Raw genomic sequence first — 20,652 nt, 5'->3', positions numbered from 1 at the left:
GCTATTGTCTACAATCTGCTGTCCGCCCTCATGGCCTACGTTGGCATGCTGATTGGCACCGCGGTGGGCCAGTACACGCACAATGTCACCAACTGGATCTTCGCCATCACAGCTGGCATGTTCCTTTATGTGGCTCTGGTGGATATGGTGAGTTGGCTGAGCGCGCTCCACAGCCCCAGAGTGATAATTGTCCCCCGACTCAGTCTCCTCTCCCACACACGGGCAGTCGCTCGTATTCTCGTTGCCTCCTGATCTGCAATGCTAATCCCAGAAAGTCTGAGTCTTATCCCAACTGGTTACTTTGTCTCTTTTATAGCTGCCAGAAATGCTTCACGGGGACAGTGAGGACCACAAGCGGTGCCAGCTGGGACACTTTATCCTGCAGAACCTGGGCATGCTGACTGGGTTCGCCATCATGCTGCTCATCGCCATCTTCGAAGACCGCATTGTTTTCGATTTTGGCTTCTAGTGGAGGACAGAGGAAGCAGAAGGAGGGGAGAGCTGGATGTATCAGTGTTGTTCTTGGCCTTAACTTGCTCTGTTTGCAATGTAACGGCCCGGTCTTGCATGCAACGTGTCTCGTTCATGGCCTGTGCCTCCATTCCAAACATGCTGCGGTAGCTTATGCATATCTCATGACTCTGGTAGTGGTGTTTATACTCTGCTCCTCCATCACTTCTCCTCCATCAGTTCCAATCTGTCTGCTCCCCGTGAAACATAAAGAGGCAGAGTGACGGAGGAGCAAAGCTATGCCCCAACCAGGATACACCTCCTCTGTTCTGAACGTTTAAAAGAATAAAATAAAATAATGTAGATAGTGAGGTGGTGCAGGGCGTGTGTTCATACAGAGAGGCAGCTGTCACGGCTCAGCAGCTCGCCGCCTATCCATCATCACCTGTTGTTAGTGTGTTGTCGTCGTACACCTCCCCGTGTCCTCGTCTCTCATCCCCTCTGTGCTGTGTCCTGTCAGCTGTGCCGCGCACATCTGTGGTGTGTGTTTCACCTGCCATCCATCGTCGCCGTCTTATGTGATCACGTCGTGTATCAAACGCCGTCGTGCCAAGCCCCGGCCACTGGAGCAGCTCCACAGCTGCATCGCACAGTGCCCTTAAAGCGACGCCCGGCCCGGCCCCACCTGGCTGCTACATGTGGAATAAACCATTTTAGCTGGTGTTGCTTCACCTGCAAAACACGCTCACAGTTTTAAGCTGCAGTATCAAAACAGAAAAGAATTCAGCTGTTTGTGTGTGGGAGATTGTCTTAATTACTCAGTTTTTATTTTATTTTTGCTGCCATTAACTTTAGTTTTGCCCTTAGAATTATGTTTTACCACCTAATTTTTTTTAAGACTACTAAACCTTTGTAGTTTGTAGTAGCCCTTTTCAGACATGGGATAGGTAACAAGTGACAGTATTCTGTAATTCAAACATAGGTTTCTTCTTCTTCAGTGCTTTGAATAGTTATGTTATAATTGAGACTGTTTTTAGAGATTTTTAATGTTTTTACTGCTGCTGGTGGGATGTAACATGACACCACCGTCACAACGTGGCCGTTTCCCACCAGCAAGCATCAGACAACCCAAATGTTTCTTAGTGGGAGTAGATGCAAATACACGCAAAGCCAATGTGACTAAAGTCATCAAAAATATGTCTGTATGGAGCGCATCTAAAAACTAAATTGGGAACATTCAGATCCAGTAAAAGAAAGTTGTTGTTTTTTTTTTTTTTTTAAAGCGTGTCTGAAAAGGGTTACTGACAGCTGCTGCTAACAGCTGCCAAAGCCTTTACACACACTAGCATTTACAGTAATCAGTGTTTTCTTTTTTGTCTACTTTGGGAACCAAATGCTGCAAACGTCCAGCCAACTTTGTTCTGTAAGGGTCTAACTATCTTCAGCTAAATGAGAACGTTTCTTACTTAGGCCTCTTTGAGAGTCACCGACTTCAAAATGTGAATTAAACTTATTTTTATCTTCATAACAAGTGTTGTAGTTTACTCGATTTTTGTTTAGGGTGCCTCTTTGAGTTCCTGAAAGGTGCTTTGTCCCATTGGACCAAACTGTGGTCTGTAGTTATGGTAGGAGGTGCAGTTGTCTCATCTTCACTGATGAAACATACATCTGTGGATGTACTGTAAATACATGAGGTCTGTCTAGCGTCAGTTGTTGTGCAGCTAAAAGTTGAAGCTAAAAATTCTTCCTGCTAAAAGTGTTTGTTGAAGAATGAATTCCCGACAATCTGTGACAGATGACGCAAAGAGCAGTACACTCCAGTGCTTCTAAATGTCCCAGCACTTCTAGTAATCGATTAACCAGGTTATCGATCCACAGCACAAAGGTTATTTAATGGGAGTATTTTTCCAACCATGTGTAGTCACTGTGCTGGCTGTGCCCAAACTGGCCACAGTGTGGATTTTCAGCGGCTGGTGCTTGACGCCACCCATCATCCCGCCCACCCCGACATTCCATTGGCTGCTCTGTGGCTCACATGCTAAAGCTACTAATCCTAGCTTCAGCTGCTGGAGCACGCAGACTTCAGTTATCCTGTCACTGTGTGACATCCATCGTCTGTCTTAACTGGCTGTAAATTGTCGTGAGTCTCACTGATCTGGCTGAATCATACATGAAGCATGAGTGAAGCGGTACAGACGTGTTGGGTGTTTTTATTCTTTGTACTGCAAGAGTAAAAACGGTGAAAATTTTTGTTCCTTTTTAAATGAACTGTGTGAAGATCATGGGAGGTTGTCCAGGGTGTATTGTGACGGTGTTACAAGCCTTTTTTTTTTTTTTTTTTTATTACTTTGAAGCAGATTATGTCGTGACCGCAGTCGTCTTATCTGCACGGTTAGTCTTTGTACAAGTGTTTTATTATTTCATCTTATGTTCACATGGAATTTTAGTGCAATGGGACCTGAATGTATTTTAATTCAGAATCAAATGAAGCTTATTATTTCCCCCTTTTTAAAATATAAGTTTACATCTATTTGATTGTTTTCCTCCAATATTGACTGTTTTGTTTTTCTTTTTTTAAATAATTTAAACCTTTACCGCCCCGTCGAGTGCTCAGTAAGACTTTGTGACACATCGCCCAAAGTTTCCTCACTGTTTCTCAGGCAAAAAGACCATGATCATATTTGCTTTGCTCTGTGTACATTTGTTTAGTGACCTGGATATAAAATGCAAAATGTGATATCCTTGCTTTTTGCCTGTCTGTACATTCTCCCCTACGGAAGGAAAATAAACTCTGGAAACTTCGTGGACTCCTGATCTTTGATGGTTCTGCCATAATCTTGCCGCTTGGTGCCTGTCTCTTATATTTACCACAACAAATTCACCGGTGATTGGCAGATGTAGTCCACAGACCTTCTGTCCACCACAGTTTCCTTCTTACATATATCACCTGAACATCTGCTCGAGCTAATGCGTAATAATTGCTTCTTAAACCCTTCAAACTGCGGTCTGGCTCTCACATTTATCCACACCGGCACAAATTGGCGGAAGAGAGCTGAGAAACCCTGTTGGCAGCACTCCTGCCCTCACTTTATCTGCTGAAGCTGGTTTGTGAATGGTTGACCTGGAAGATGGATCTATGAAGAAACCAAACAGACTGTGCAGCTGAGTCAGTGCCCTGTTCATTAGAAAAGCTGTGATTTTATTCCAGGGTTCGCATGTATCTGTCCGATGCTGCTATTGCACACGGTGTCAGGTATCTGGATCAGGACTATTGGGGCTAAGAATCCTTCTATAAGGAGTTGAGATCAGGAGGTTTGAGGGGTGACAGTGAAGTAAATTAAGGTTAAACAAGTATGAGAGTGCAGCTTTTGTCTCTATGGTGGATTTGCTGGTTTTCACTGGTCAAGTTTCGGTGTTAAGAAACGACTTTTTGAAGTTCAGTGTTATTACAGTTTTCAATTTTCAATTCAATTTTAGTTACACAGCGCCAAATCACAACGGTCGCCTCAAGACACTTCATATTGTAAAGTAAACCCTACAATAATACTTACAGAGAAAACCCAACAATATCACTCATTATGAGCAAGAACTTTGGCGACAGTGGGAAGGAAAAACTTCCTTTTAACAGTAAGAAACCTCCGGCAGAACCAGGCTGAGTTTGGTTTTTATTCTGTCAGATCACTGTCAGACTTTGTAATGATTATGATATTGTGTGGAGGGCATATGTCTTCTTGGTCTTGTAGACACTCAAAGCCTCAAGAAATGTGTCCATCAGTGCCTCATCAGCAAGTTTTAATAAATGTTTTAACTGGTACTAAAACCAAACGTATTACCTCCATATTTTAAGTAATTTTAGTTTTCCAAGTTCACAAAACCAGTTAACTAAAATGTTTATGTTTGATATCTGGTTGTAGTTTTATTTAACTATAATAAGCTTGGTTAGGTTTAGGAGAAGATTGTGGTTTGTGTTATTATCCAGTGCAGCGTGAAGCGGTCCTTTACAGGAGTTTGACCAGCCTCACTGATGTCGTCCAGCTGATGCATCGTGGCACTGACATTGTGTACGACACGTGCTCTTGTGTGTTTTGTGGATGATCATTGGTGTCATTTTTTGGTGTTGCAGGTTTGTGACATTCTGAAAAAAAGCCCAGAGAGCCTGCGTCGGTTTCTGTTCCCGATTTTTATAATTACACGTCAGAGTGTGAAACAAATCCAGACGTAAGCCAAAGCTGAGACTACGAGCTGAGCTGGCAGAGTAGAGCGACCCCTCTTCTGATCCAGTGCTCCGCAGGAACGTTGGAGTTGAGTGTCATGGCGATGACATAATTGGTGGAGTGTCCAGTGGTGGACAGAGTGCCACGTCGCTCGCTCGTCTTGTAGACGGGCGCCAGATAACACATCCTCTCAGGAATGTCGCCTCGCTTCATGGGCTTCAACCACATCTGACAGAGAGAAGCACAGAGTGTTACAGAGGGGACGGGATGGGGTGGTCGCACCTCAAAGTGTTGGGGTGTGATCTATTTAGAGTTTGGAAAGCAGCCGTGGTTGTGTAGAGGTTGTTTTCCTTTCATAAGATTTGACTGGTGGAATAATTCAGCTGGCTTTGGGGGTTTGCTTCGCTTCCGCTGATGATACACAAAAGGAAACAGCCCTGATTGCAGGATAAATGCACTGTGATGGGCGTGGGTGTCTTCAAAGGGGTCCAGAGGTCAGGATGGAGCGATAAGCAATCGCTGCAGTGGAAACTAACCTGGCTCTCGATTTGTTATCCAAACATTAACTTACAAATTGGAACTTTGGGGACATAAGCTTATAAAACAATAGCATTAACGAGCAAGAGCTCCCTTGGGCTATTAAGAAGTCTTGGTTATGCAAAAGGGATAAACTGGGCCACTCCAAAAAACATCTTTAAAAACCCAAAAAACAAAAACTGTTTGTAGACTTGCAGCCTGAAAAACTGCTCATCTGGTTCCATAACGGGCGCCTCAGCGAAGATTTGCATTTCAAAGGCAGGCGCGGCAGCCTCTGTTGTGCTGCTTTTTTCTCTCCCCGCAAATAATAAACACATTTTTAATTAAGTTCCGCTCTTGTCAAGAACTGATTCTGTTAATAACTTGCCCTGAACTGTCTGAATATTAAACAAAAGTCAGTCTCGTGCATAATTCATAGGCGCTGACTGCATTGTGAAGACGAGAGAATGGAAAAGATTCAAACCGTAAGGAAAACTTGATCAGTGGCTGCTCTGAGCCACCGGCTCTTACTTCCATCACTCTGTCAGTCTGCTTTCATATGCCACAGCATGCCCTGCTAATTAATAAAAGGATGGGAAGGAGACAAGTGTCCTGCAGGCAGAATGTCAAATAGTGCTGAGGCTGCAGCCGAGTCCAGAGAACATCCTCCTGGGTGAAGCAGCAGCTACACCCGCAGCGGCTGCTGCTCGCTTCCTTTGCAGTATTTGTCCCTTCTTAAGTAAAAGCTGTCGCACTGGGGTTTACGAGCAACGCAACAATGAAAAACTTTTTCTTTCTGATGGCCAGAGGGATTCACACAAGCACAATCAATAAACCTGCAAACTTTATGTAAGAATTTGTTATGCAACACAGCTTTTTGGGGCCTTTTTGGACCAGGTGCCTGCAGTGTTTTGCTATCAGCTCCACAAATTCATTTAACAGTGCCCACAATGAGCGTTGAAATCCACAAGCTGTAATATAAAGTGTAAACCAACACGCTTCTCTCTACGTGTTTCTGCATGGGGCCTCACCAGGAAGGCATTCATAAGCCAGTTTCACACACACGCTGCAGCGTTTACCTTCCAACCGAGGCCTTTCAAATCCAGTCATTTCAAAGTTTTGTGTTTTTTTCCACTGAATTATCAGCTGGTTACAAATAATGCTTTTTTCCTCTTATTCTGCCATACACATCATGATTTTTTTGCCTTGACACTGGTGCTTAAATCTGGAATAGAAAATAGTGCTGAGTGAAAACTAAATTATGCCTTTAGGCTGTGACATCAGGAAACAGTTTTTAAACAGAGCTCAATCTGTTTATCAGCCCTGAAAAACTCCATAAGGATGCGCTGTACTTGTGAGGGCTCACAACAGCTGCAAAAAATTCAATAAAAAGCACAAAATTATTAGAAATAAAAGGTGACGACCAACATGAACGCAATGCCGAATGCTCACCACAGGCATGGAGTCGTGCAGCACTTTGGGATAGGACTCAGCAAGACGTTTGGTCTTTCTGTCCCAGCGCGCCCCATCAAGGAACAGACCTCTGGTGTACACACCTGACACAAACACACACAATTCATTCTTACTGTGATATTAAAATCCGCAAATTACCTGATGGACAAACGCATTTCTACATGAATTAAGCTGAACTGACCTCTGCTTGTTTGCAGAGTGCAGCAGGCTCTTCCTCTAATAGGCTGGAAAAGGGGGCATGACTTAGAGATAACTAGATGTTGGCACCTCTACAGTATGACACACCCAAATGCACAAACACACTGTCAGATTTGTAGCTTGGCAGTATAGCTTGTGTTAGCTTGGTGGGGGCCCAGCAGGGAGCTGATTGAGGGTGAGACTTTATGTGAGACTTTGACTGAGAATCTCACAGCGGAGCTGGAGGCACAGCGAGGGGCTGATGCAGGCCCGCATGTAAGAGAGAGGCAGGGATGCTTTACTTTAACTTACTTTCTCGCTTTATACTTTGCTTCTCTCGTATTCAGTCAGCCTTGTGTCACTTTTCATCTGTTTGTTTCTTCTCCTACACCCACCACTTGTGTTCCTCTCATTTCGCTCTCTGCTTTGAAACCTCATTTTGAATTCCCCTCTTTCATCTCTCAGATTCCTTCCTACTACAAGTGCTCTCCATCTTCCCTGTATCTTTTATTTACCCTCATTTAATGAGAGGGGCCTTTAGAAAACCTGTCCTAATACCCTGCTTACACTATTAACCCAAGGCCACGCTCCCTCATCCTATCTGCTGTTTTCTTTCTCCTAGCAGCATCCTACCGTCCGCTGGAGGCTGATTGTACTGTCTGTCATCCAGGACCTCGAAGTCAAAGCCCAGCAAATCGATAGGGATGGTGTGCTTCCTGGCGTAGTTCTGCTGGCTGCCAGTGAGAAAGGCTTGGGTGAAGAAGAATCCTGATATCCAAAATACAGCAGGCGCGCCCTTGTCGTACCAGGCCTGAACACACACAGAGGAAAAGAAGACATTTAGAGTCAAAACAGTCAGTGAGGAAAAGCAAGTCAAAAAATAAATGCACAGAAGAACAAGAAAGTCCATGTCAACATTACACACTGCAGGTAACTAAAGTACAATATGTTTAATATTATGTTGAGCTGCTAATTTAACCTGTGATAATTCCTGACTTATACAAACAAAAGGAATTACAGCACATATGTTATTTAAATGACAGATTGTAATGTGAAAACTGAATTCTTCACTTGATCCCTGAGATGTTTCAGTCTGGACCACAAATCAAGCGACACACACTGAGGCACAGCACTAGCATGCACTAGCATGCCACATGCTAGTGCTGTGGTATTACAATAAATGTAACCTGCCAATTCAGGAAATCACTATAGGAATAGGAAAACACTTGCAGCCTTCGACCCCCAGCCCTCAAACAAAAGCGATCACAATTTCATCCAATCATAGACCCCTCACGTCCGTCTGGATGGGGGCATTGTCCTCCTGGAAAAGATGATAAATATGATCTTTAGAGCAACTTTGTACTGGTTTGCAGGTGGACCCAACCCACGCCAGCAAAATCCTCTCACAGAACAACAAAGCACCAAATCCCCGCACTGTAGGGTCAAAAGTTCAATTTTTCCTCCTTTTTTACTGATTTCTGTATTCATAAATGTTAACAGGGATTATTATTTTTACCAACATCTCCTAAACAAACATGCAGTCATAGTTAAGAAACACAGCACTTTCCAGCTCACTTTTAGGGAGTCGTGAGTGGATGCACACACACACACAGTATTCTTTTCATTTGAGAGGGTACTAACAGGAGGAGGATATTTCTGCCGTGGGAACTGACAGCACTGTTCGATGAAGCGCTTCACTTTGCAGACTCACATGGTAGGTCATGTGGCTGCAAGTGTTTCCAGTGCCAACTCTGCTCGTGATTAAAATGCATAATACAGCAGATCTCCCTGCCTCCTCCGTGTTGATAAGCCACTGTGGAATAAAGCACTCTTGTGTAAGTGTGCCAAGTGTGGCACAGCTTAAGGCAGATCGTTATACAGCAAAAGTACGCAATGACTTAAGTTTTTCATCCATAACACTTATGTATAAAAAAATACGGTTAATACTTTATTAAAACCTTTTTATGTTGTTATTTAATTTTTAATCAGCTTTACTATTTTTATTTTGTGCTGTGATAATACCTGACTTATATAAAGGCATGACTTTAGCTCATGTTCTCCACTAATTGGAAGGCTGGTGGTTCAATCCCTGTCTGCTCCAGTCATGCCAAATATCCTTGGGCAAGATACTAACCCCAAGATGCTCTCCGAAAGTTTTAGACAATACCTTCATCCATTAAAACTGTAGGCATAGATTTTTTCCAGTTTAACCTGGTGAGTTATCGACATTAGGGCTGAACAACACGGCCTGCGAGGCCTCGCTCCTGTAACTTGAAGAGCTGGTCTGAACCTGTTGGTGATGTTTATCGCCTTGTGCTGCATGTTGGAAAATTTTAATGCATTGATCTGGTAAGTACATGAGCTTACTTCACAGTAAAGGACTTAGATGGGCTGGAAGTAAAATGTTACTTTCTCTGTTACACCTGTGCACTTTTCAAATGCAGCTTCCTAAACAAACTCACTAGCCACCATCTCATCCAAGTATGCTCACTTTTGGCTCAAAAAAAAAAGCAAAATGGTCAGATCCTTATAGCTAAACTCGAGTCAACAGACCAGAATCCCACTTATTTGATGCAGTTCTCTTGTTTTAGTCACCTGCAAGAACGTCAGTCGCTCTAGGAAGTCATTGACGTAGCTTCCTAACGATTTGAGGCTGGGGTAGGACTTCTTCATCCACATGGCTGGGATGCGACCCTTCAGGATGCTGCTGACCACCTCCTCCAGCTCTGCAGACATCACCACGAGACCCTGCACACAAACACACCCACACACACATGTGATTAACTTTCTTTGAAGCTAGCAGGAGACAGACAGGTGCGTAATGGGGAACTCTTACTGTTCTGTGGGGGGCCTTTGATACCACAATGAACTATGATGTGCTTTGTTCCCCTTGTGAGTCTTGGGCTTTCTCTTCAGTCTGGTGACGATGGAACATCTCAGAAAGAGATGTGTTCATTAAAGTTACAAAGAGAAGCACGCAAATGTCTAGGCTTATTTTTCTAACCTTTGAACAACAGGACTGCAGTTATATGCAGAGGAACTTTGCTTTATTAATTTCATTTAGTCTAATTACAGTCAATCTGGAATGCTGTTTCCAAGTGTGGTTGTCGCAATTTAAGAAAAGAATAAAATAACTAATCAAAATTATATGAAGGTGTTAGAATCTATTTGGGAGTGCAACTGCTCAGACTCCTGTAATACTTGTGGATCCTCGCTCATGGATTTATCTGGTGTATAATTTAGCAACACTGCTTGTATGATGACAATAACAGTAACACACAGACTTTTACGTAGACAAAAAATATATGCAGGATAATGTCTACACTTTCCCTGGTTTAACAAAGAGAGGATGTGTATTAGGTTGTTGCACCCAACTGTATTCTGCTGGATGTTTATAGTATCTGATTTCTGAGGATGCATTACCAGTGTTTCCTCTATAATCATTCAGCAGAGGTGTGCGTCCACACATGAATTATTACTTTCACTGAACAGAAATGTAAAATCAATGATGATTCATCATTTGGCGTAACTGTTTTTCTTAAACAAATTTACTGCAATTACACAGCATTTGGCATTTGGACAATATCCAGACAACAATGATTCCTGAGACCTGGACCAGACTTAAACACTTAATGCTTACTCCCCTCTCTGGTAGGTCAGGTATTACCCAGAGGCGGAAGGAGAGGCGTGGCACTCTCAAAACGATCAATAGAAAGTGATGGGAAAACTCCTGAATGCCAAGTGTCTCACCTGTCTCCCAGAGAGCCACCACAGAGCCCAACTGGGAAACATATGATCCAGTCATCTTGTACATTTGCAAGTACACAGTTGAAGTTCATGACAGTTTCAAGTGTGCGGCTGCTGATATATCTGTTATCATACTAAAGATCTAGCCAGGAGTACTTTTTCTCATCTTACAGTCTCCTTAATGTAAACCAGCACATTTTCTCTGTGCTCTGGTGGGATGAGCCACACACTTTGATCGTGTTGCTTTTTTGAAGTGAATTATAAGTAATTCATAATAGTGTTTTTATATCCCATGACCACTGAAATAAGACTTATGGTTCTCTTTTCAGTTATTTAGTTAGAGGCTTTTGCTCAGATGGCTGCTGAGTGACGACACTTAATTCTTGATATTTTCATATTTCTCTTGTGAAAAGTGATTTAAAAAAAAAGACACTCTTCAAATTTACTGCAGATACATTCCAGCCCTTTCTCCACGTACCTTTATTGCCTTCTGAATGTTGATGCAAGAGTCTCGGATCGTGCCGAGCAGGTTGTTGAAGCGACCCATCTCCTGCACCAGCACTGTGTTCATGCTCTGGTTGTAGCTGGTAGGAAAGCGGCTCATTGCTGCCTCCAAGTCAAAGTCTTCAGGCAGCTTACTGAGGATGTCAGCTGCCACTTCAAAGACCATGTCATCTGAGGATTTGGCATCTCCGCCTGAAGAGCGGGACTGATCAGAGACACAGCACAACAGAGCGACAGAGGGCTGCTGAGAAGGGAAGGCAGGATGTGGGGTTCTCACTCGATTGACAGTTCATAATTTTTAGGGAAAATTACCATTTGCTGTCTTTGACTTGTCAAATTATGTATTCTCTTTTAAAGACTCATTTGCACTGGTGCTATTCTGATCCTGAAAAGACCCTGATGCTAAGAGGGCCTGACTTCTGACTCGACTTTGCTTATATTTCATCATCTTTGTGCCTGAGTGATTCACATTTTATGCATCTAAAAGAACACAGAATGACACAGAATATCAACGTTTTTATATTTAATTTTACCTTCTCTTTCTTAATTTGTACACATTTCTCAGGTTATAGCTGCAACACTGTCCACAGAGGAATCACTGCAAGTATAATCTCAGGATTTCATCATACAGCGTGAGATGAAAGGCTTCACTGCATTTTACCCCCGATTTCTCCCACGCAGTAATTTGACACACTCTTATCAACAATTATAATGATCATTCACGGTGATAATTATTCACTCTAATCTGTGATCCTTACGCTTTTCTTCTTAGTCCAACTTGCACCATTTACCTATATGATGCTTAGTCACTAGCCAGCGGTAATGGATAATCATTGGCTAATGGCAACAGGGTTACAGTAGGAGAATGATAAATAGCTGCTTCATTCCATTTGAAGTGTCTCCCTGTTTATCGGTCATTGAGACTGATGAGATCGTATTAGATGCTAATGAAGTCCACACATGACTGGAGCCATTATTAATCTTGTTGAATGGAATTTATACGAATAAATGCCAGACTGCACGGAGCTCTAATTTTAACTTGAGATCTAGAAGTCACGATGCATGTGGAGATAATTCTCTCTTTGTAGCAACGCAGGTCTGATGCTATAAAAATACACTTTCACTATATATGCTGAGCTGAATGTGGAATTCTTCTCTAGTGTTGTGTGTCGATCCACTTTAAAACTTCTAGCATAGAGAAATATTTTTTCAGAAGTCAAAGACACTGTGGTGGTTCTTTAAATAAATGGATACACAGATAAATAAAAAACCCTTTTCACTTTGCAGTAGAAGCCACACTTCTTTCATGTTCGAGTAGGCCTTGATGCAAAATCCCTCACATTTGATTTCCATCAAACATCGACTGGAGCGGGGAAGCGGTAAGATATATAATCCTGAACAAGCTAACCTCGTCTAACAAAGCTGAGATATAATGATGCTGGATCACACAGCTCCACCAAAGCCACTGTGACTGTGTCTCTGCAGCCTCAAAGCACAATGTTGCTCTTTGAAATGTCTCTCTAAAAGCAACTGCAATATTTATTTAGATTTTTTTTTTTGTTTTTAATTAATGCTGCACGGTGCATTTTAATGCAGGCCGATAAAATATTTAGAACAGATCCACAGGAGGCATACCGATGCTGTGTGTGTTTATGGGAGAAATAACTTCGGTGCCTAGGTAAATGTGTTCCCATGCATGTATTCCGGTCTGTTTATTTTGTGTTTGTTTGTGTGTTATATATTTGCGGGGTCAGAGTGGGTGGGGTCATTCCAGCTGAGCATCTGGGATGTTGGCCAAGAGGGGGCGCTTTGGCCTGGGAAGCAACCAAAGGCTGCTGGCTCTTTCTTTTTTTAATTTGTGCCGAGGTCTGGCCTCAGTGCTGGTTTTTTTCCATTTCTGTGGTAGTAAAAAAAGATCTCTACAAACTACTCCTGGATATGCCCGTTTACTTTTCCTAAAAGATTACTCATGTGTGTCTGAACTTCCTGTGACAGCTGATCAATACAATACAGACTTATCAAGGGTCAAGGTAGCGTTACCTGTGTAAGCAAGATGCTGTCAAACAGAAGTTGAGTCTCAGCCTGGTCCTTGGTGATATCTGCGTTGGCGTTCATGCCAAAAATTTCTGGTGACGGATTGAGTGGCAGCGACTTGGTATATTCGATGTAGTTGTCGTACTGCGACAGAGATGCAGAAAACAGAGGGAGAGGGGACGAGTGAAGTAAGAGGACGATTTTTTAACGCAACATCAGGAAACATCTCGAGTAATAACACTTGCTGAAAAACAAGTCGGCTCCTTAGATTGCTGACATTTATTTTAATGACTATGTAAATGTGGCTTCATGAATAAAAGATGTGGTTGGAGGGGGGTGCAGTGCTGGAGAACTAAATGCCAAATAAAATGGTGTGCACCATAGATTGTACTAGTGTTAACAAATATATCAGCCCTAACTGATGGTGGCTTCCTGCTGTGCCTTGTTACACACATTTTATCTGTTAATGACTTTTTAAAGGTAGCTCAACAACAATGCAAAGGAGTCCTGCAATATGCTTCCTTGAAAAACTGCCAGGTTTACTTTTATTGAATTTTAAGGCAATGATACTGCCAGCAGCTTTGTGTAACTGATATTTGAATATGAATGAAAACACAAGTGAATAACATACCTATGCTGTACTATATATCAAAAATTCAACAGCATGAACAAACTCAGCATCTGCTAGTTTAGCAGACTGCACTTAAACCTGGTTGACATATTGTGACATCGAGGCAAATACTGAGGAGTAGAACATGTGAAGAGGTTAAAGCTGAAGGAACACTTACAGATACAGATACACTTACAGTTCTTCTTACAGTACAGAAGAACTGTATTATTTCGTTGATGCATTCAGCATGTAGTTTTCATCAGAGTCTACAGGCAACATTTTGATTAGCAGGGTAAAGAATAGAAAATATAAAAAACAAAAACACCAATCACATATATCCATTCATACAGCATACATACACTACCAGTCAAAGGTTTGGACAAACCTTTTCATTGAATGGTTTTTCTTTATTTTCATGACTATTTACATTGTTGCTTCAGTGAGAATCTGCAAAACTATGAATGAACACATATGGAATTATGTAGTGAACACAAAGAGTGTGAAATAGCTCAAAACACATTTTATATTTTTCTATAATTACTGCTTTGCACACTCTTGGCATTTTCTCGTTGAGCTTTATGAGGCAGTCATCTGAAATGGTTTTCCAACAATCTTGAAGGAGCTCCCAGATGCTGAGCACTTGTTGGCCATTTTTGCCTTCACTCTGCGGTCCATCTCACCCTAGGTGGGATAGGTCAGGTGAGTGTGGAGGCCAGGCCATCTGGCACAGCACTCCATCACTCTCCTTCTTGGTCACATAGCCCTTACACAGCCTGGAGCTGAGTTTGGGGTCAGTGTCCTGTTGAAAAATAAATGACGGTCCAACCAAACACAAACCAGATAGGATGGCACGTCACTGCAGGATGCTGTGGTAGCCATGTTGGTTCAGTGTGCCTTCAAATTTGACTAAATCCCCAACAGTGTCGCCAGCAAAGCACGCCCACACCATCACACCTCCTCCCCCATGCTTCATGTTGGGAACTATGCACGTAGAGACCATCTGTTCACCTTTTCTATGTTACACAAAGAAACAGTGGCTGGAACCAAAGATCTCAAACTTGGAGTAGACCAAGGCACAGATTTCCACTGATCTGATGTCCATTCCTTGTGTTTTTTGGCCCAAACAAATCTGAACAGCTTTTTTTCTTTTCTTTAGTGGTAGTTTCTTAGCAGCTATTTGACCATAAAGGCCTGATTCGCACAGTCTCCTCTGAACAGTTGATGTAGAGATGTGTCTGCTACTGGAACCCTATGTGGCATCTATATAGACTCTAATCTGAGGTGCTGTTAACTTGCGATTTCTGAGGCTGGCAACTCTGATGAATTTATTGTCAGCAGCAGAGGTGACTCTTGGACTTCCTTTCCTGTGGCAGTCCTTGTGTGAGCCAGTTTTGTCGTAGTTCTTGATGGTTTTTTGGGAACACAAGTTTTAGCAAGATTCCGGACTGACTGACCTTTGGTTCTTACAGTAATTATGAACTGTCATTTCTCTCTACTTAGCTGATTGGTTCGTACTATATTATTAATTCTAACATTTTTAATAGGGCTGGCAGCTGTGTACCAACCTGACATCTGCACAACACTGATGGTCCCAACCCCATTAAGGCAGCAAGAAATTCCACAAATGAACCCTGACACAGCACACCTGTGAAGTGAAACCATTTTAGGAGACCACATCATGAAGCTATCTTCAGTATGAATCTACAATATAAAAAGTAATAAAAAGAAAGAATAAAACATTAAATGAGAAGGTGTGTCCAAACTTTTGACCGGTAGTGCATCTACCATAAGTCTGAACTGAGCATATGATCATGAGGTTTGAAGTCAATTATTGTCCCTGGAAATGGAGTGTGCCTGATAAAAAACACATTATATTTGGTCCATAAACAGGAGTGAGATGGAGTTTTTGTTGTGGCACCAAACACACATTTTGAAGATAATAAAAGTAACGAGAAGTTACTAAATGTGACTAAAGGAGAGAGTGACAACTCAGATCAGTGAGACTTTGCATCATGAATACTGCAAAAACATTTCCCTGGTATTGACATATTACCATAAATCCTGTGCTTATTTTGTTGCCTACAGCCAGACCTTAACCAAAGAGGTGATTCGTTTAAAAAAAATCTTATCTGAGACTCTGTATATCTTACATCTCCCTCAGCTGGTGCATAGTACAGCCCACTGGGGTCAAATGTGTAGCCAGGGTCCTGGATGATCTTTGGGGTGTAAAAGATCGAGAGGATCGTGCGCAGGGTTCGTCTGTCCCAGTCGTCAGTCACTCGCCCGCCGTAGTTACACTCACCGGTCATGTAACAGAGGGCATCAAACGGCACTTCCTGTACAACACAATAAATCATTCATTTCATAAGAGAACATAACAGCGGGTAAGTGAGAGGTAGTTGATTTTCAATGTACACAGATCTGTCAGCTCTGACAGGTGAAGTTTTGCAATGAAACAAAACGATGGGAAACTTATGGCATTCATGCAGACATTACTTTGACTCGTACCAGCCAACACTGCTGCAAACCCTCCTCATGGTAGAAGCTTCTTCAGCAGAGCAATGTGCTCTGTCACAATGCAAAAATTCCTTAACAGCTGTAAAACAAGCCGGATGAACAAAGACCCCACCCCACAATCCACAGAACCCGAGGATCCAACTACAGCCCACTGCCAGAAACCATAAAACATCCAAACTATCCCATTCAAAACCACAACAGGTTAGAAGTATTTCGAAGCACCAAGGGGACATACACAGTATTTGTCAGGGGGTTATAATGCTGTGACCTGACACACCTGTCACTTTAGAACCAGCATTTGCACACAAAAAAAGCATGTGAGGATGCAGAAGGGTGAAGTTGTGGCCAGTTTGGCATTTTCTTGAGGAGGGCTTCACTTAAAAATGCACTGAGCAACACTCAGCCACAAGCTGAAAATGTCACTGCGTTCCAAAAAGATCCTCAGTAGTTTATGTCTACTGCTTTTTCCACAGGAAGAGGGGATGGTGGAGGATTGGAGTGCTATCTGTATGTGGAAAAATGTCAAGAGGGGTTTTGAATATGGCTTATGAAAAGGAATACTTGAGCAAAGCAGACGGTAGTTGTAAAAGCCAGAATTTTTAATATGAGCTTAGATGCTGACAGCTATATAGGAGTACATTGTGGATGTGGGTCTGCATGTGAGATAAACTCACTTCATACAGCTCTATGTAAAGTTTATATGAAAGCACTACATCCCAGACTGCATGGAATTTGTAACTGGTTAAACGCTTGCGTTCACTCGATGAAATACAATGTTTTTTGGAGAGAAAAACACAGTAAGCAAAAAAATTGCCCGTGAATGGAAACATTTCAAGAACATCTACCTGGTACTGTTCCAGGAACATGTGTAGTTGCTGTACAGAGATCCGGAGGTCAGTCTCATTGAACTCGTATGGAATGTTCCAGCCTAAAGGTCCAAACTTTCTCCTCTCTTGGGTCAGGGCGTGGAAGAAACACAAGCCATACAATAGCTTCTTGAACACAGCCTGGGAGGTGGAACAGATGAAAGATGTGATCTAAGATAAATAGTGGTGCTCGTATCCCACTGCTAAAACACACACATCCTGAAATCCACCCGCTGATGGAGCCATGGTAGACATGCACAGCAAGCCACCAAGACATGTTTGCATACTGACCGGCTTGCTGCAGCTGCCAAAAAACTCTGGGTCAGAGATGGGATCCATTAAGAAGGAACGTGCAATGTTGGAGCGGAGACCTTTTGGAGCTTCGTTGGTCATCTTAACACCATTCTGGAGCACCGCCACAGGGAATGTGGGAGATGGGTAGCTAGTAAGCCACAGCCTGAAGTCTGGGTGGGTGGTATCTGGGTTCAGCCCCTGCTCACAGAGGCAAAAAGCAAGTAAATACATGCATATATTGGAACAATATAACTTGCTGTGTACCGAAAAAGTGCATGTCCTCACCTCACAAACTCTCTCCAGTGTTGACATCCATGAAGTGGCCAAGTGGCAGTTTTGCAGAACCACCCAGGTGCCTTCGTTAATGCCTGTCTGAATCATGCGCATAGCAATAGGACCTTGGCCTTGGCCCAAAGAGAGGGACGTCAGCTTGTTACCAGTAAAGCCCTGAGAGATAAGAAGAGTGGTGCACTTCATTTTTTAGCTGCTTTTTGACTGAGGTCTCTCTCTCTCTTTTTTTTTTTAGACCCGGTAAATATCGAGATTGAATTTCTTTCATTGTTAGAGGCAATTTTGATTTCATTTACAGTTTCATGCACACAGCAGGATGACAGCTATAGTTGTAATGTCTCTGTACCTTTTCATCTCCAAACTTGAGCAAAGCCGCCATGGGGTCGGAGCCAGGGGAAAGGATGAAGATAAGGGGGGCACAACAGTGGCTATCTATAAAGGTGTTACTTAAGTTAAAGGGTGGCGCCTCAATGAAGTGATGGCCCAACTTGTCTGAAACAAACTCCTGAACCATTGGAACAATCTGAGGACAAGTTAAAGGAATGTTTTAGAGGTTTTATGTGAAAAAAAGGTTATAAAAAGAGATCATTCCCCATGTGGACTGACTTTGTCTGGCCTGAGACAGCGAATCACCAGCATCTTCTGAAACTGGCTCAGCTTCTCCTGCCATTCATTAGGAAACTGAGTCTGATGGGGCTCCTGCAAATAGACAAAGCAGAGTCAGTTTTGATTCAGACTAAGTATGCATGGGAAGTACTTTTAGTTTCACACTGCATAACTTTCCAAATATTAATCCTGTCATATGTCATAAATATATATTTTAAGCTATAGCTGTAGAAAAGCACTAGATATTTTAAATCTGTTGATCAAAATAATCCTAATCAAATACCAGCTAAGGAATAATTATGTCAAGTTTTCGGTGACAGGCAAGGTTAATCAGTGCAATCGTGCAAAAAGGTGAATCGAAATTCCAAAAATAGAGAAATATTGTACATAACTAGACATGCAAATGAAAAGCATGAAGAAAGGTAACAAATGGAAGCAGACAGAAATGGGGAAGAGAAGAAAAAAAAACAGAAATGGGTTTTAGGTCACAGCAATATGTTTGATTAATTAGTGGAACAAGTGCACCGGAGGAAGTGAGCAATGGTAGAGGGAACTTTTGGAATTATTTCCCCTAGGCTGTTTGTCGAGAGACTTCTGGCTATGTGTGTTGGCAGGTGCTTTGAGATGGATACACCTATTTAGGATCTCCTGGGGATTCACTGTGTGAACAGGGTGTGTTAGCGTGTGTGAGTGCCCGTGTGCTTGATTGAACAGCTGTTCTTACATCAAAATTGAATAAATGTGAATTCTACAACTGGAACAAACTCGATGTAATTAGACAGAAGTGTTGTGGCTGATTTTGTTGATTATAAATCAAAGATGGTTTGTGTGTACGTATGTGCGACGGCAAAGACACAAGCCTGTACGCCGCACGCATGTTTGAATGCGCCACACATTGATTAAGCAGCTGTTCTTGCATTTAGATTGCATAGATGTGAGGAGCACAACAGGAGCTGAATAGATTTGATTAGATTAGATGAAACCTCAGTTTGTGATTCTCTGTGTTTCAAAGATGGACAGTGTCTCTGTGTGCATCATAATCTGACAGGAAAACAACTAATCCTATGATTTGTTTGGCATATCTATCATTAATATCAAGAAAAAAGATAACAATGTAACGAATCAAATTATGGCATGTGTGTGGAATCAAAGTGAGAACACATGTTATGATTAATAAAGAAATCTAGCCAAGACAAAAGGTGGTAAAATAGTCAAAGCATACATGCTACACTGAATATATAAACTGAAGTACTCTGCATCCACATTGTTCCCAGGCAGGGAAGGGGGGAGCGCCGCTGCACCCCAGTTGTGAGATTCCACAGAGCCACCCTGCTAAGCTTAAAGTTGGGCGAAGCTGGCCTTGTGTTTAATGCTGCTATTTTATCTCATTCACTGTTTTCCCAAGGTTTGATTGTTTTGCATCTGCACAGCCAATCAAACACTTTTACTCATATTAAGAAGAAATTAAGACTCCGTTTCTTGTTGTGCTTTCACCAGCAAAGCAGCAACTTTTACTCTAGTCTGTGTCTACAAGACAAGCACTTCCAAAACACTCAATGCATCCATCAATCTTCTTCCACTTACACATCCAATTCTGGGGCTGGAGTCTATCCCAGCTGCCACAGGGAAAGAGTCAGGGTGCACACTGGACAGGATCACAAGCTTGTAACAAGGTGACACAGAGACACAACCATTCATACCTACAGACAATTTAGAATCACCGGTTAACATGCATGTCTTTGGACTGTGGGAGGAAGCCAGAATACTCAGAGACCCCGCTGAGAACATGCAACCTCCACACAGAAAGGCTTCAAACAGCTGGTGGTCGTTTAAACCAGGAAACCATCACCATGCCACCCGCAGGACACAGATAACACCCACACCGAAAAATAATTATAATATTTTGTCGGCTGTACGTCAAGTAATTAATCTATAAGGTTTGGGTAAGAGGGCAGAGATGAAAAACATAGAAACAAACAAAAAATAATAATTGTTAAATCTTTTGATGTACATATTCATTTTCTAAAGTAAACTTTGGGTCAGTGGATCCACTCTGATCTATCAAACCAACAGACTGCAGACAGATGTTTTAATTTCAATACTCTGTTGACACCAAAAGAAGACCAGTTTGATGTAAACTGTAACCAAACTCACTTCCACCTAGAAGTTAACACACTTCCTAAAATACGACACAAGTCACAGCAGCTAAATTAATGTTTAATATTGATTAACTTTACATTTTAGGATGATTTACTGCCCCTTTGATAGCAGCTGATCTGTATTTTTGGGTTGGATCTTTCTCATCTTCCTCTTGACAATACCCCATGTAGTCTCTTTCAGCTAGCTGGCCAAT

At 42.2% G+C, this 20,652-nt stretch overlaps 2 protein-coding genes across 6 annotated transcripts in view; one reads left to right on the top strand and one right to left on the bottom strand.

The window, feature by feature from the left end:
- Positions 1–3,251, top strand: part of slc39a10 (solute carrier family 39 member 10) — a 37,605-nt gene extending 34,354 nt beyond the window's left edge. For all 4 annotated transcript variants that reach the window (XM_084954672.1, XM_084954671.1, XM_084954674.1 and 1 more), the window contains 2 exons: positions 1–147; positions 317–3,251. The exon at positions 1–147 is cut by the window's left edge and continues 44 nt beyond it. In XM_084954672.1, the coding sequence (XP_084810798.1) occupies positions 1–147; positions 317–469 (300 nt within the window). In that variant the 3' untranslated portion in view covers positions 470–3,251. The remainder of the gene's footprint in view (positions 148–316) is intronic.
- Positions 3,252–4,615: 1,364 nt separating this feature from the next.
- dnah7 (dynein, axonemal, heavy chain 7) overlaps positions 4,616–20,652 on the bottom strand; it is a 73,763-nt gene continuing 57,726 nt past the window's right edge. The window contains exons 55-66 of one of the 2 annotated variants that reach the window (XM_084954669.1): positions 18,300–18,392; positions 18,040–18,216; positions 17,688–17,849; positions 17,400–17,600; positions 17,088–17,249; positions 15,876–16,061; positions 13,122–13,259; positions 11,056–11,286; positions 9,426–9,578; positions 7,464–7,641; positions 6,633–6,736; positions 4,616–4,892 (exon numbers count right to left, since the gene is read on the bottom strand). In XM_084954669.1, the coding sequence (XP_084810795.1) occupies positions 4,686–4,892; positions 6,633–6,736; positions 7,464–7,641; positions 9,426–9,578; positions 11,056–11,286; positions 13,122–13,259; positions 15,876–16,061; positions 17,088–17,249; positions 17,400–17,600; positions 17,688–17,849; positions 18,040–18,216; positions 18,300–18,392 (1,992 nt within the window). In that variant the 3' untranslated portion in view covers positions 4,616–4,685. Of the gene's footprint in view, positions 4,893–6,632; positions 6,737–7,463; positions 7,642–9,425; positions 9,579–11,055; positions 11,287–13,121; positions 13,260–15,875; positions 16,062–17,087; positions 17,250–17,399; positions 17,601–17,687; positions 17,850–18,039; positions 18,217–18,299; positions 18,393–20,652 lie in introns of those variants that run through there. The other variant, XM_084954670.1, reaches the window with a different exon arrangement.

This window comes from Perissodus microlepis, chromosome 16 (assembly GCF_051167445.1).
Source record: "Perissodus microlepis isolate ML-2025 ecotype Zambia chromosome 16, ASM5116744v1, whole genome shotgun sequence".
NCBI classification, from domain to species: domain Eukaryota; kingdom Metazoa; phylum Chordata; class Actinopteri; order Cichliformes; family Cichlidae; genus Perissodus; species Perissodus microlepis.
The sequence above is the reverse complement of the archived record's forward strand: the minus strand, read 5'-3'. Positions and strand labels throughout refer to the sequence as shown.